The 16003-nt window shown below is 46.2% G+C and overlaps 1 protein-coding gene across 5 annotated transcripts in view; it reads left to right on the top strand.

The window, feature by feature from the left end:
- MEF2D (myocyte enhancer factor 2D) overlaps positions 1-16003 on the top strand; it is a 137042-nt gene that overhangs the window by 90939 nt on the left and 30100 nt on the right. For all 5 annotated transcript variants that reach the window (XM_082203929.1, XM_082203931.1, XM_082203932.1 and 2 more), the window contains one exon: positions 9110-9313. In XM_082203929.1, coding sequence (XP_082060055.1) covers positions 9110-9313 — 204 coding nt within the window. The remainder of the gene's footprint in view (positions 1-9109; positions 9314-16003) is intronic.

The following is a 16003-nucleotide window of genomic DNA, read 5'->3' as shown; positions in this document are numbered from 1 at the left end:
TCAGAGCCGGCCGCTGACCCCTGCCTTGATTCTGAAATGAAGTGATTCGCTTGACGCGGAGCAGGCCAGAGACCCTGGCAACGTGACTGCTGCTGGCTCTGAGGCAGCGAGCCCAGAAGACAAAGTATGGGGCGGCTTAGCCACCTCACGTGGCGGGGAACAGCTGTGTCGTGTGCCATCTTTGCGCTCTGAAGGGGTGAGGCGATTAGAGCCCAATCTTGTTAGGAGAGAGAGTGAGGGAGGGAGGTGGGGCCTGGGCTGCTGCTTCTGGCAGAATGCAGAAAGAGAGGCATTCGCAGACCTGGGCCCTGCTTTCCTAGCTTGCCCCCTCCCTTGCAAAAACAAACAAAAACAAAAACCAGCCTGTTATTTTTGCCTGTGGGATTGTGGTGAACCTCCTAAGGGCTTGGCCTCTTTTGCAAAGCTGCTTCATGCTCCAGCTTTAATAGCATCTCTGAAAAACAATGTACACCACCTTGAGCTCCTTGGAGAAAATGGGGTATCCAGTGTTAGAAACTCAGATATTTAAGCTAGGCGACAAAGGGCTGCTTAAACCAGGGTTGCAGTCAGCAAAACGGGATGCCATTTTTGCATCAGGCGGCTTGAAAGTCACATTTTTCAATACGACTTTGGACTTTCTGAAATTCATTCTGATTGTGCAGGTCAAACGTAACGGGTAGAATTCTATAGGATGTGTTGCTAGTGTGTGAAAACAGGCAAGATCCAAGGATCCACAGACATGCACCTCCAGATGGCAGAGACGTCAGGCACTGTCTTGGCGCCCGGGTGTCTTCACTAGGTCGCAAGCAGCCGATAGCCAGGTGCAAAATGTGCCTGGCAAATTTCAAACGCTGGGTATACCTGTAATAAATGAAATAAGAGGATCCAGGCTGGTGGACCAGACAAAAGACCCATCTAGCCCAGCATCTGGTTCTTGCAAAGGTCAACCAAGGTGTCCTAGTAGGAGGCCAGTAAGCAGGACATGAGTGCAACTGTGCTGTCCTCAGCTGCAGGCCCCAGCAGCTCGTATTCAGACGCAGACCACCTGCAATAATGGAGGGAGAACATAGCCATTCTGACTAGTAGCCTTTGGTAGCCTTATCTTCCATTCATTTCCTCTGGAAAGCCCTCCAAGTTGGTGGTCGTTGCTGCCTCTTGTGGCAGTGAATCCCAGTGTTTAACTACAGGCTCCATGAAGGACTTCTGTTGTCTGTCCAGAATATTTTGATACACAGCGGCTTTAGAGCACTACACTGGATTCTAGTACCATGTGAGAGTGAGGAAACCTCTTCCTCCATTCCATGTCTAATTTTATACACCTCTGCTATATCCCCCCTTCAACCCACTTTTTTTTTTCTGTAGCAGGGTTTTGTTTTTGTTTTTTAAATATTTTCCCCCATTGTATAAGGTATATAAAACAGAGAGAACAGTAGCAACAATAGATGAAAATTAAAAGACGAAAAGCAAAACTTTAAAATAGGCACTTAAAAATAAGTACAGTTACAGATGGTTTAAAGTAACAAAAAATAAATAAATCTAAGTCATAGAAGCAAGAAGCAAGAATAAATGTCTTCACAAAAAGAAAGAGCATTTGATTATCAAGTACAGATTTGCCACACTTGTGACAAGGGTTGTCCCGCTTTATACGTAGTAAAGGAATGCCAAATCATGTGAAAAGTTTCTGGAGGCTCTCATCCTTGTCAAAATCTCAAATTATGTGCCATTTTTTCCATTATAGCTGTATTCCAGAGTGAGTGGTACCAAAAAGTTCAGTGTAATATTTTTTTGGCTGTTTCCCATTGAGTTGCAATTACTATTTGAGCTGCCAGGGTCATATACAAGACCAATTCTTTGGACAAGCAGGGAATTAATTCCTTGGACCTTTAGGTTTTTTCCTCTGGTTCTCCCTTTGCTTCTCCCATCCCTTTGCCCCACCTTGACACACAGGCAGAGAGCCTGGTAAGGAGTGAATCCTCTGAGGCGTCTCAGGTTTCAGCTTGCCTGCCCTCTGCAGTGGCGTGTTCAGGGCATCCTGTCATGGATCAAGTGGCTTCATCAGGAGAGAAGGGCAGCCAAGCCTGTCTCCATTTGTCAGGAGCCAAAGCGGGAGGCAGGATCCGTCCAGCTGAGAACGGGTGGGGAGGTGACATTGCCAAAGGACAGCGCTGGGAAGGGTGGCCCCCTCTGCATGTGATGAGCAATAAGGAAAAATTCACAGGCAGGGTTAGAGAAGCGGCTGGGACGGAGCTTTAATCTGACTGTTTAACCCAGGGGTCAGCAAACTTTTTGGCAGGGGGCCGGTCCACTGTCCCTCAGATGTTGGGGGGCGGACTGTATTTTGGGGGGGGGAATGAACATATTCCTATGCCCCACAAATAACCCAGAAATGCATTTTAAATAAAAGGAGACTCATGTAAAAACATGCTGATTCCTGGACCGTCCACAGGCCGGATTGAGAAGGCAATTAGGCCGGATCCAGCGCCCAGGTCTCATGGTTTAACCACTTTCAGGGGGAGTGGGAGGCTCTGGGTGGGTCTTGCAAGGCACTCTGGGGATTCACCAGGACGGCTTCTTGCCAGTTTAGCCCAGAATGCTCCTGGACATGGGATCTGGTGACTCAAGACAACCAGTCTTATTCTGCTGCTTGGATGAACAAATAATGTCAATTTCAGTTTCTCTCATTTTTCCATTTCCAAAATCAACTTCCTTTCCCCACCCCCCGAGGCTTCAGTATTTTTGTGTGCATTTCACCTAATATACACATTTCGGCATGCAATTTTGCCTAAAATGCACATTTTATGCAAGTAATTCCCACTGTTATAATGTCTCTCAGTCTAACCAACCGCACGTTGTTGTTGTTGTTGTTGTTGTTGTTGTTGTTGTTGTTGTTGTGAATATAAGAAGAGCCTTCTGTGTGTCCACCTCAAAGGTCCTGCAGGTGCAAAGAGCATTAGAGGTGGTTTGTCTATAACTGTCACAGTACTGCCACAAGCACAGATAATCAAGAACGCACAATTTAAAGATTTTGGGAGACAGGGGTGCCCAGTGTTTTCAGTCATTGTATTGGGTAAAGTTATTGAAACTGAGCTATATGGCTGTTCCTGGACTGTTCCACTTTCACCTGGAAGACATAAGAATGTCTCTTCTCCTGCCCCCAAGAAACCCTCAATCCAAAACCACCTCTGCATGCTGCAAACTAGCGTATATGGGGAAAGTGTTCATCTGAGCCTTCTTCCTTGATAGTCCATGTTAGTGGTTCCCAAACCTTTTGGAGCCTCCTCCTCCTAGATTCCATAAACCCATTCCCACTGCCACCTACCTTACCCTATTAAAAACATTATCCAGTATAATGGCTTGCATGGTCCCCTAAGGAAGATAACACTGCAATAAAATTCAGAACAGTAACAATTCATTGCACATTTATTCAAAATCCAATTAAAACTATTTAGTTTAATTAATTCAACACGATTGACAAACTTGAGCCGGTGATCCCAGCTCTTTAAAGTCTCTTAGCACCCCCTTAGGGATCGCAGCCCCAGCCGCCCCCCTATGGTACTGCCCAGTTTGGGAGACTCTGGTCTTTGTGAGAAGAGGAGCCTGTATGTCTGTGAGTATACCATCTCTGCTGCCTCCCATCCTGAAGTGGGACTGCCTGGCTTTAACGCTTGATTTGCTGCTAGTTTGGTTTCAGCCTCTGCAATGTGGAGCAGGAGACTGGGCCACCTGCTTTCTCTGGTTGCTCGTGCGTGCAGTATCTCTCACTCTTCTCCTATCAACCAAATTATTTGAGATGCTCAGCAGGCAGATGCTACGAAAACACACAGGCTGTTCTCACTATTGGAAGCCACGTAGCCCGGAATCAAAGGGAAAATAAATTTCACCCGAGTCCCCAGCTGAGCTTCCATCTGTCTCCTCCTCAGCACTACAGAACCTCTCCCCTCCTCTCTTCCTCCCCTTCCCCCACTCTGCAGACTCCATTGCCTTGGAGTTCACAGAAATACCTCTCTCTTATACTCCAAAAGCAGCATCTACATGCAGCAGACAGCTGGACCCATAGGACTGGAAGAAATGTCATGCATACTGCCTTTTAGGTGTGGGTGCTTGGGTGTCAGGACTCAAGCAGCCCTGGCTGCCCCAATGAATCCCAAATTCATCCCTGCAGCAAGTTATGGTGCTGGTTTTCCACAGTCATCTGTTTGACCACTGTGAGATTAGATGGGCCATCGACCTGATCCAGCAAACTCTTCTTACGTTCCAGACATTCAGGATGTGAATGCAGCAAGGCTAATTGAGCAGGAATCACAAGGAGTGAAGCGAGGCTGTGCTCTGGCTCCCACTCTTTTTAACTTGTATATTGATGATTTGGCACCATATTTAGCCAATGCAATCTCCCCTTCTCCAGTAATTAGGAACAAAAATATTTCAATCTTTATGTATGCAGATGATTTAGTGCTTCTCCTTTTTTCCTGATTGGGCCTCAAAAATCTCTTAGAAGTGTTCAGCACATCCTGTAAACAGGAAAGCCTATCTATATATTACTCTAAGACTAAGACTGTGAATTTTGGCAGACCCAGTCCTAGGTGTATATGGTGCTTGGATCATCCGGCTGTTGAACACTCACTCATTTACTGGTAGATATGGGGTGTACTTTTTAATGCAGAGCTTTCCAAACTTTCCTGTTGGTGACACACTTTTAAACATGCATCATTTTGCAACACAGTAATTCAATTTTACTAGCAAACTGGTGGTTAAACTAACCCCTTTCCAGCCACCAGAGGAGCACAGGGAGCATTCGCACGGCACACCTACACACCTCAGCTGACACACTAATGTGTCGTAAGACACAGTTTGGAGGCAGTCAAAGTCAAAGCATAGAAAACCATGGGGGCATTGATGAAGTTCTGTTACAGTAGGGGAGGGCAGCAGGTTGAACCTGCCCTAAAAATATTTGGTAGCAGAGTGCTTTTCCAAATGCTAGTAAATGTTGTTGAAATCTAGGGCTCTGATTCAAATTCCATTCAAATTTTAGAAACCGCAGAATACTTTTTTTCAGAAGCTATCCACTCTGCCCTCAAGAATTTCAGTAGCTCTTCTTTGTACAGAATCCAGGTGGCCAACAACTGAGACAAGAGTGGGTTGTGCTCAATTAAAGTATACAGTATTTTAAAAATTGCTATGATGCCTATTGAGCATTTTACTGCTCTGTGCTATATGGAATTGGATGAAAACCAACTCTGGAAAGCAGCTTGTCAAGATGTTTTAGCCTATTATTATTTTCCAGAAATGTGTTCTTCTTTGACCTTGAATAAGTGTCAACTAAGGGATTGGCTCTTCTGTATAGAATCCAGAAAGGACCTGCAACTAATTAAAAACGCCAGATTTCCCCCTTTGAATCCACTCTTGAGAACAGAGTATTTTAGAGCTAGTTATCTGACCTAACTCTCACCAGCTTCCTTAAGAAACGCCTTTATTGAGCTGCGTTTCCAGGTGATGGTTTGGTTTCTTTTTTCACTGACTGCAAAAATCAATCAATCAATCAGGAAAAATGAGTTCGATAAAATCACTATAAATTTTTGTGGTGATTTGGAGGTTTAATTTGAAATCGAGCTAGATTCGAGTTTTCTGGTGTCTCTGGTAACCTCTTACATCATGGAAGTTGGCTCATATTATGGATGTATTTTTTATTGGGATTGTTGGTGGTTTGTCGTGCAAGGCCTTTGGCTAGAACGATAAACTTTGATTGGTTGATACTTGAGCAGGGTTTGAAGATGGTGGGGGGGCATTTGCAATCCAGATTTTTACCCTCAAGGTGTCTGTGTAGGCCTTAACATTAAAGGTAAAGGTAAAGGGAGCCTTGACCATTAGGTCCAGTTATGGCCGACTCTAGGGTTGCGACGCTCATCTCGCTTTATTGGCCGAGGGAGCCGGCGTACAGCTTCCGGGTCATGTGGCCAGCATGACTAAGCCGCTTCTGGTGAACCAGAGCAGCACACGGAAACGCCGTTTACCTTCCCGCCGGAGCGGTACCTATTTATCTACTTGCACTTTGACGTGCTTTCAAACTGCTAGGTTGGCAGGAGCTGGGACCAAGCAATGGGAGCTTACCCTCTTGCAGGGATTTGAACCGCCGACCTTCTGATCGGCAAGTCCTAGGCTCTGTGGTTTAACCCACAGTGCCACCCATGTCCCTTCAGGCCTTAACATTGCATTACCTTAAACACACACACACACACACACACAAAGATTTTGGCACAGGAGCATGCCCCCAGAGTTCATGGCTGTGTATGAGTAATGCTCCTGCTGATTAGTATGTTTGTGTGTTGCCTCTGGATTGGCTTCCCCCAACCTGGTGAGCTTCAGATGCTTTGCACTACCACTCCCAGACAGACAGCTGTATGATGGTGCAGATGTTGAGAGCATGATTCTGCTGGCTGGGGCTAATGTGAGTGCTGATCCAAAATGTCTAAGGGCAGCAGTTTGGGGGAGGCATTTCTAGAGACTAAAGCTGCCACCTCTTTTTTTGTAGTTCTGTTTTCAACAGCTGCATACCAGGCAGGGATTCAACTGGCATAGATTTCCCAGGCTTGAAAGCTCAGTGGTGGGTAAATCTCCATATGTACTTCTGACTGTCAGGGCAGCTGCTCCAAAGCATTATGGCCCCTCAGAGAAAGGCAGTGTGGCAATGTAGGGGGCACCCTCGGGGGCTAGTGTCCTCTGGAACTCCCTGCCTATTGACACCAGACAGGTTTCTTCACTGTACTCTTTTTGGCACCTGCTAAAAACATGTAGCCCACCCAAATATGTGGAATGTTGGCAGCTGTTTAAATCCGGTTTTAATTATTTTTCAGAATAGCCATTTTAAAAATAATTTTACTGGTTTATTCTTTTTGTAAACCACATTGAGTGTGCCCCCCCCTTATAATCAGGCAGTGTATAGATTTTATGAAATTAAATAAGTCGTGTCCCAGTTACAGGAAATGTAAGCGTTCTTTAAAGAGCTCCCCACTGAGGGCAGGGTTACAAGTACAGCGAAGTCTGAACAAACCAACATCTAAAGTCGAAAATCAGTCTAGGTCCAAGCAGGGAGTTAAGGTTAAGTACAGCCTAGCAAGACGGAGGAATTAGAATTGGGAACTAGGCGCCAGAAGAACAAGAAGCCAGAGAGACCTAAGTTGCTTCCAGCATCTGGACGCCTCAGGGGGGAGGCCTTATTTACTCTGGCATCCTAACCCAGACCCTTACCACAGTTGCTGATAATGAAGGAGTATCAGGGATTGGTTGCTTGTGGACGGCCCCTTGCTTGCGAGTAGACCAACAACTTGGGTCTTTATTTTATTTATTATTGCATTGATATCTAAGCTTTTCTCCAAAGAGCTCAAGGCAGTGTACAAACTTAGCCCCCTTACCATTTTATCCTCAGAATAAGCCCTCATGTAGGCTAGGTTGAGAGGCAGTGACTGGCCCAAAGCCACCCAGTGGGCTTCATGACTGAGTGGGGATTTGAGCACTGGACTCCTAGTACTAGTCCAGCAATCTACCCACAACTCCATCCATACTGGCATACTGTGTCGTGGCTCTTTGGCCTGGACCCGAAATTTTTGGTGCTCTCAAGGACTGGAAGACAGGCAGGCCATTCCACCTCCCCCTGCTGATCACTTCCTGCTGGAGCTCGTCTACAATGACCTTGCCTTCCAGGTCCTATATCCCATGGTACCACCCTCAGCATTGGATTCAGGATCGTTGGTCAGTGGAATATCTGGGTCGTCTCCTTTGGACTCCCTGCCTGGGACGAAGTCAGGTGGGACAGTCCTTTTCATTGTCTCAGCAGCAGTAAAACGAAACGAAACAGGGAGCCTTGATGGGGCTTCCTAAATGTAATTTCTAGGCTTTATTGAAGGGAGATTCATTTGCATAAAGCTTTAGCACTGTACTTTAGTCAAACACCTTTGAAAAAAAATCCTGATACAACTACATGTACAGTATGTGCGTTGATAAAGATCACACTGAAACAATCTTGATGCAGCCGGCCTACCACATATAAAAAGATTGCTTCCCCCGCCCTTTTCGTAGTGTTCTTCAGTGCGTTGTTAATGTGGAGATGAAAAGACTTGAAAGAATTCAAAGCTGCAGCAAGCTGCCCACGCACCACACCTCAAGAAATATAGGTATAAAATATAGGTATGAAACAGAGAATTCCTAATGCATCAGTTCCGCTTCCGAATCACCTAGGGTGTAAGTGGGGGATGTTGCATACGTCTTCCTGATTATAATGCTAGTGTTTTCTAATGTTAGTTTTGCACGGTTGTACCTGCTGTTTGACGGAACTGTGGCTGTTTGACCGATATACCAGCATGTCACGCTAAATTCCATTCACACCATTGGGTGTGAAGTGACACAAGAACCAACATCAGTGTACAATGTCACTGCTCCCCACCCCTTCCGCACATGCCTGATTCTGTTCCCCCATGAAAACAACACGACAGAAATATATATGCTGGTATACTTCACTCCTGCTATTTTCTAGGTCAGGGGGACTGCAAATGGACATTTTCTAGAATCACATGACACTGAAATGAGCACTAAACATGAACTATATTATGGAAGTGGCTTTTTCACTGTGGGAAAGCTCAAATATAATCTGGAAATTACCAGATAGGGAAATGTCAGGGAACTGGAATAAACTGTCGTGTGTATGCTGTGTCCCAGTGTGGTGTAGTAGAGTGTTGGACTAGGATCTGGAAGACAAGGATTCAAATCCGCACTCAGCCATGAAGCTCACCCAAGGGTGACCTTGGGCCAGTAACTGCCTCTCAGCCTCACGTACCTCACAGAGTTGTTGTGGGGATTAAATAAGAAGTGGGAGAGCCATGTACTCCACCTTGACCTCCTTGGAGATGGGGGGATATAAATGCAAATAATAGTAATAATACATAAAGTCAGCCGTGGGTTTGTTTTTGACACCAAAACCAGAAATTTGGCTGAGAGAAATTGTGGAAGTATCTCTATGGCTACCCCCACCCCACCTCAAATAATTTGTGATATCTGCCATTCAGTTATGTTGCTGTCTCCTGATTTGACCCTCCTTGCTTTCTTGACTTGCTTCCCACAGGTGACATTCACCAAGCGGAAGTTTGGGCTGATGAAGAAGGCCTATGAACTGAGCGTCCTCTGCGACTGCGAGATTGCCCTGATCATCTTCAACCACTCAAACAAGCTGTTCCAGTATGCCAGCACCGACATGGACAAGGTCCTCCTCAAATACACAGAGTATAACGAACCTCACGAGAGCCGGACCAACGCGGATATCATTGAGGTACGACGTGCTGCCCGCAACCTGTGGGTTCCCAGCCTTGTTGAGCTAGCAAAGCATTTGCCAGTGCAATACCCCAATCTGTTGAGGTGGTCTGTCTTTGCTGTTGACAGCTCAGTTTTCTAGCTTTTGTTGGTGTGGTGCCTTCTAGGTGTTTTGGGCAGCTGGAATCCAAAATGGCCACACTTGTAAGGACTGGTGGGCCCCGCTGGCTGGGGGCTGATGGGGGTTGGAGTCTAACAACATCTGGAGGGCACCAGGCTGGGGAAGGTATCTCATTAGTAAGATCTCAAAGCAGCTGACACTACCAAGGCACAAAAGATGAAGACAATATAGGAAACTCCCAGTTTACAGGGGGGTTATGTTCTGAGGCATCATATGCATCAGTGAAATTGTGTACATTTGAAACACCCTCTAAACCACTGGAAACAATTGAAAAACCCTTTAAAAAACCAGCAGTACTTGCCAGATGCCAAACTCCCACCACCTTCTTACTCAAACTCAAAACTCTCCACAGGCCTCAACCATTGGGGCAAGGGCTCTTAGAATTGCACTTGCAAAGGTTCCTGGGATTGTTAGGCACTGCTTTTGTGCCTTTTTTGCACTTTCTGGGCTCTTAGGGCCTTTTTGCCATTTTAAAAGTCACTCCTGGGTTTGGCGCAATGCGCAGTCATGCATCAATTGAGAGTTGCCTATATCACATAGCATAATGAACTATTATTGTAATAATATTGTACGGACCATGTTGTTTTATGGATAATATCTGGTTCCCATGGATAAAGGAAGGGGAAAGCTGTAGCATCTCAGATAAGTGTTGTAGGCTGAGCACTTGCTTTGTACACAAAAGATCCCAGTTCAATCCCCAGTATCACCAGGAAGGACTGGTAGCAAAACTATACAGTGGTACCTTAGTTTAAGAACAGCTTAGTTTATTAACAACTTGGATTAAGAATGCTGCAAACCCAGAAGTATGTGTTTTGGTTTGTGAACTTTGCCTTGGAAGCACAACATGTTTCGCTTCCTGTTGAGTGTAAATTGAGTCCCCTGCTGCTATGGGAAAGCACACCTTGGTTTAAGAATGCTTTGGTTTAAGAACGGACTTCCGGAACAGATTAAGTTCGTAAACCAAGGTACCACTGTACTTGAAACACAAGGGTCTGACTAAGGCCAAATTAACACCATACATTTTAGGTAGTATACTACCAGTTTAAACAGTCATGGCTTCCACAAATGAATTATAGGAGCTGTGGTTTGTTAAGGGAGCTGAGAGTTGTTAGCAGACCTCTAACACCCTCATGGAGCTACAATTCCCAGAGTGGTGGAACAATCTCTGTTTCTTCATTGAGAAGTATGGGAATTGTAGCTTTGTGAGGGAAATAGGGGCCTCCTAACAGCTCTTTAATAAATTGCAGCTCCCAGGATTCTTTGGGGGAAGCCATGACTGATTAAAATGGCATCATAGATCTTTAAAAGTACAGTGTGAATGTGACCTAAGTACAAGGCAGCTTCCTGTGTTCTTGTGTCTGGGGCAGAAACACTTCCAGGGTAATTGCGACAGTAGGCCAGAGGTAAAATGTGAGTCTGAAGTGAGAGCACCCTGTGGCAGAGACTGGCGGGGTCTTAGTCCTCAGCCTCCCAGGTGGCCGCCTGCCTGCCCACTTCCTGCTGCTTCCCTCTTTTTTCTCTAGCGGATTTGCAAGCACAAAAGGTTTCGTTCCTGCCTGCGCTACGTTCCAGAGAGTGGGACAGAGCTGAGATTGGAGCAGTTGCTTTGTCACCTTTCAATGAAAAACTGTGTGTGGGCAGCTCCCTTTTATGCTTGGCAAGATTTAGACAAATGAACGGTTTGGCTGGGTAATTATTGACATTACAAGTGAGCAGAAATTAAGGCACGCAAAACCTTTAGTCATTCAATTTATCTGCTCGAGACGGCATGGAATAGGACAGCGGTGGAGAGTGTGTATGGGGGGGGAGCGGGAGTAGACATTCCAGGGAGGGTCGCCTTTTGGGGGCGCAAGGTGCACATTTCTTACCAGGTTTGCGCATATTTTTGCAGTAAATACATTGTTTGTAATATATGTGTGTGCGTTCCTATATCTATATATTGCATTAACATTGATTTGCAGCAGATGGAATACTTGAAGACAAAAAAATGGATATCAATTCAAAATGCTGTTTTTTAACTGAAGTTCTTTTGTCATACTTTGTGAACAATGAGGCCTCCTTCTCTGGCAATTGTCCAGGGGTTTTGAACCTGGGTTTCCTCAGCCCTGATGTCTAGCCACTGCACCGTACTGCCTATGCCTTTGTCAGCAGGGAGTGTTGCCCCATCCCCTGTAGTCAGCTGGAGTCAGGGCAGGTGCCAGCTGCCTCGGCAGGGTGGGCCTCTTTAGACCACTGAGTCTGCTGTTCAATTCCACTGCTGGCCACCTAGGATAGAATAGACGGGAGGAAGCAAATGATACTTGAATGTCCCAGAGCCCAGCCGTTGTGTCTCAGGGTCTGCTTTGCATGGGGAAGATTCCGTGTTTAACCCACAGTGCCTTCAGTTCAAAAGATCTTGGTTGGCTGGGCTGGGCTGGGCTGGGCAAGATCTGAGATGCTCAAAAGCATACATTTTCAGGCTGGATGGACCACAGCTTTGTAGGCCAGGAACTGGGAATCCCTTTCAGCCTGAGAAAAGCAGTATGGGCAGTCTTCCGGGAACCACATGGCACTGGTGGGTGGGACCAGAGGTGAAAGTGGGTGGAGCAAAGGAGTATTGATTAATTTATGAATTGCCTTTTACATGTCTGCTTCAAGGCGATTTATAGAGAAATAAAAAATGGTTTTAAAAGTTTTTAAAGCAGTAAAAAAACAGCAACTTGAAAACAGGTTTTAAAACAGTTCAATGTGAATGGCTTTCCACCCAGCTGGAAAAGGTTGTTGAAACAAAAATGCTTTCATTTGCTTCTGGTAAGTACAGATAGTGTGCACCTGCCATATCTCAACAAGAATGCTTTTTCACAGGACAAGGGCAGCTGCACCAAAAGCCCTGCTCCAAGGTGCTGTGTAGTGGGCTTCTGAGATTTCGGATGTGAATCTTCCCTTGGTACAATAGCCATGGAAAAGTTAGGAGGTTTTTGCACATGCATTCACCTACTCCTTTCCTTCATTCAAGCAGCTTAGAGGCATTATCACAGCTTATGTGCACATACAAGCCATGCAAAGCATGAGAACATCAGACAAGCCCTGCTGGATCAGGCCAGTGACCCATCTAGTCCAACATCCTGTTCTCACAGTGGCCAGCCAGGTGCCTGTGGAAAACACTGGATCAGGATCCAGGCGTGAGAGCACTGTCCCCTCCTGTGGTTTCCAGCAACTGGTATTTGGAAGCACTATTCCTTCCACCTGTGCACCTAAGGAAGGAGTGGAGCAGGGTTGATGCAGGGACATGGCCTGGTAGAGGACCACATTCAGCCCTCAGATCTGACATTCCCGACCTTTGATGTATTCCTTTGCCCAGTGGTATTCACTTCTCTTAGTGCACCATACTGAACACATTTGTCTTGGCCCAAAAGCATCACCAGCACTAGGAATGGTGTCTCCCTGTCCTCCTCACGGTATGAACTCTCCAAGTGCTTTGAGTCCTTGGCACTGAGAGGAACCCTCTGTGGTTTACCATGTGAGGCTGCCTCCAAAGATGTTAACTGAGCACAGGCTTCTGGGCTCTGATTTTTCATGCCAATTCTTGCACCCTTTGTGAGCCTGACACGTATGCTTATTCTCAGTGAGTCTCACTGGAGTCTGCAGAGCTGAATCCCACACCTTGCACCTTTCATGCAAATGAATCACATTTGCTTTTATCTTCATCCAATGAAGCTGAATGTCGGAAAATTCAGGATAGATAAAAGAAAGCGCTTCTTCACGCAGCATATAACTCAGCTATCGAACTAGCTCCCATCGGAGGTAGTGATGGCCACCAACTTGGATGGATTAGACAAATTCATGGAGGATTAGGCTACCAGGGACTATTAGCCATGATGGCTATGCTCTGCCTCCAGGTTCAGAAGTGGTAATGCTTCTGAATACCAGTTGCTGGAAGCCACAGGAGGAGAGAGTGCTATTGTGCTCAGGTCCTGCTTACGGGTTTCCCCACAGGTATCTGGGTGGCCAGGGAACAGGATGCTGGACTAGCTTGGACATTGGCTAGATCCAACAGGTTCTTCTCATGTTTCTGTGTTCAGGTTCAAGGAGCCAAAGACTTGTGTTGTTCCCAATAACTGGGAGTCTAAAAAAGAAGGCCTTACATGGTGTGGCCTCCCAGACCACACACTAACCACACTCCCTCAGGAGGATACTCAGTGCTGGTTCTGGGGGCCCTTGCCGGCTCCCCAAGGTCCTTGGTTGTGTGTCTCTCCATGTTGGGTTCATCCTCTGAGGAGTCCATCTCTCGTGCTGGGTCAGGGCTAGGCCTGCCATGAGCAGGCCTCTGGTTCTGTGGTTCTTTTCCCAAAAATATCTGACCTACTTTGTCTCCTGTGATCGTTTTGCCCTTCGCTTCTTATACGGTTCCCTATTGCAACCTCCACCGCTGTTTGTCAGCCAAAGGAGGCTCTCGTCTGCCTCACATGCGAGAGGTTGCAGCTGCCGTGCTGTTACACATAGCTAATTCTCGGGGCTTTGCTCTTGCCTATTATTTTTCCGTTCTGAGATGTAGGGCCAGTGGACGGAGGAGGAGAGGGAAGTCCACTGACAATTAGGGCTTGTGCTCTCCGCACAAAATGCTAAGCAAACGGAAGACCGATTTAAAAATAAAACAAATGCACTGTCCAGAACATGGGAGATGATTGTCCTATTTCAACTTTTGGTAAAATGAGAGCATTGGCTGTTGAAATACAGGTGGGTGTGTGCTTAGGAGATTCTAGAGGCGCTGTAATTATTTACAATAGCCCTCCCCAGCCTAGTGTAGTTCAGATGTTTTGGACTACAACTCCCATCAGCCCCAGCCAGTGTTGCCAAGGAGTTTGAATCCAAAATGGTTATGCTTTCTGGGGCTGATAGGAGTTGATTTGCTTGTATATTGGGGTTTTTACAATCATTAGACAAATATAACAATTACAAGTATAAAACAATAAAAGTGTAAAAACAAAGTATTTTTTAAAATTATTATTAATTTCAATGTATACCCACCTTTTCCTTTTATACTGCCAGGGAGGCAGTATAAAAATAATACAAACTTATAAAACTAGTTAAGAATAGTTCCAATACAGCTGCAGCCTTGGATGAAGATCTCCCCTAAAAAGGCTTTCCGAAGGTCTTCATCAGGCACTGAAAAGATAACAGAGGAATTGCAAAGGGTCAGTGCCACCATTCTAAAAGCCCAAATTGTACTTTGAAACATCTGTAGGGCACCAGGTGGGGGGAAGCTGGTTTAGGTGATTGTTTCTTGGGTTTCTTTTTTATGCAACTAATTATCTCAAGACTTAATGAGTCCTTTCCTGGCTTCAGCTTCTAATTTGATTACACCAGTGTTTCTTGGCCTTTTCTAAGATTGCATCTCTTCCTTCCACTTCAGAGCTCTTTCACAGATCTTGAGAGGCTGGGGGCCTCTTTGGCTATACCCACTTGACTCTTCTACCCTTGTGCCACCTCTGAATCCACTATCTGGACACTTAAGGCAAGACCATCCAATGATGACTTGCCCAAAGTGCCTGCAGGAACCCTTTCTACAACCCTGTAAGGGAAGCCAGAATAGAAACATAAAAAGAGCTCTGTTAGAGCAGATCAAAGTTCCAGTCTAGTCCAGCACCCTCTCTCTCAGAGAGTGAGACAGAGGATTCTGGGATTCTCCCAAAAGCAGGGTGTTATGGCCATCCCTTGTGGCTTGTTCCCCAGCACCTGGTATTCAGTGGTAGACTGCAACGGGACGTGGAAGTTAGCTATCATGAATAATTCTGTCAGCTTATATAACCCTTTTCCTGCAAAGACCCAAGATTCTGCTGCTGGGTCAGACCATCTATGCCAGCAAACCCTTTGCCAAAGTGGCTAGCAGATACCTCTTCCAGGAAGCCCACTCACAGGGCAAGAAAGCACCAACCCTCCACCGCAGTCTTCCCCCACCCCACATCCCTCTGTCATCATCCCCTTATCACAGATGAGGATCGTGGCTGAGAGATTTATTTAATCCATTTATATCCTGCTTCTCCACAAGATTTGAGATGGTTTGTTTAAGGTCACCCAGTGGATTCATGGCTGAGGGGATTTGACTTCAGCAAAAGCCTGGTGCCAGCAGTAGCCCAGGTCAGACCCTGGCCTAAGGACCCAGTGGCTCAGGCTCCTCAGTGGCCTGGCCTGGCTGTGCTCCCTGGGTGCCCCGGACGGCTGTTTTAGCCACATACTGAAGGTGCCTGGTGGTGACGTAGGGTGAAACAAGTCAACCCCCCGCCCCTGTGGTGTGGTGTGAATCCAGTCATGGGATACCAAGGACCCCAGGGGTGCCAGAGCAGTTGCGAGTGCTCAAAGAGCCTCACCATCCAAGCACTAGAACATTCTGCAGCCCCTGTTTGTCTAGGAGCTGTTTCCAGCCTGAGGGCTACGTTTCCTCATGAGCAACCTCCTAGAGGCTTCATCGGAGTGCTTGGCATGGCCAAAAGTGGATGGAGCCACAAATTTTGCCTTTGGAAAGTAGGCAACGCTTAAGCCACACACAAC

The sequence above is a fragment of the Podarcis vaucheri genome, assembly GCF_965113315.1.
Source record: "Podarcis vaucheri genome assembly, chromosome: 16".
NCBI classification, from domain to species: domain Eukaryota; kingdom Metazoa; phylum Chordata; class Lepidosauria; order Squamata; family Lacertidae; genus Podarcis; species Podarcis vaucheri.
This window is presented reverse-complemented; position numbering and strand designations above follow the sequence as displayed.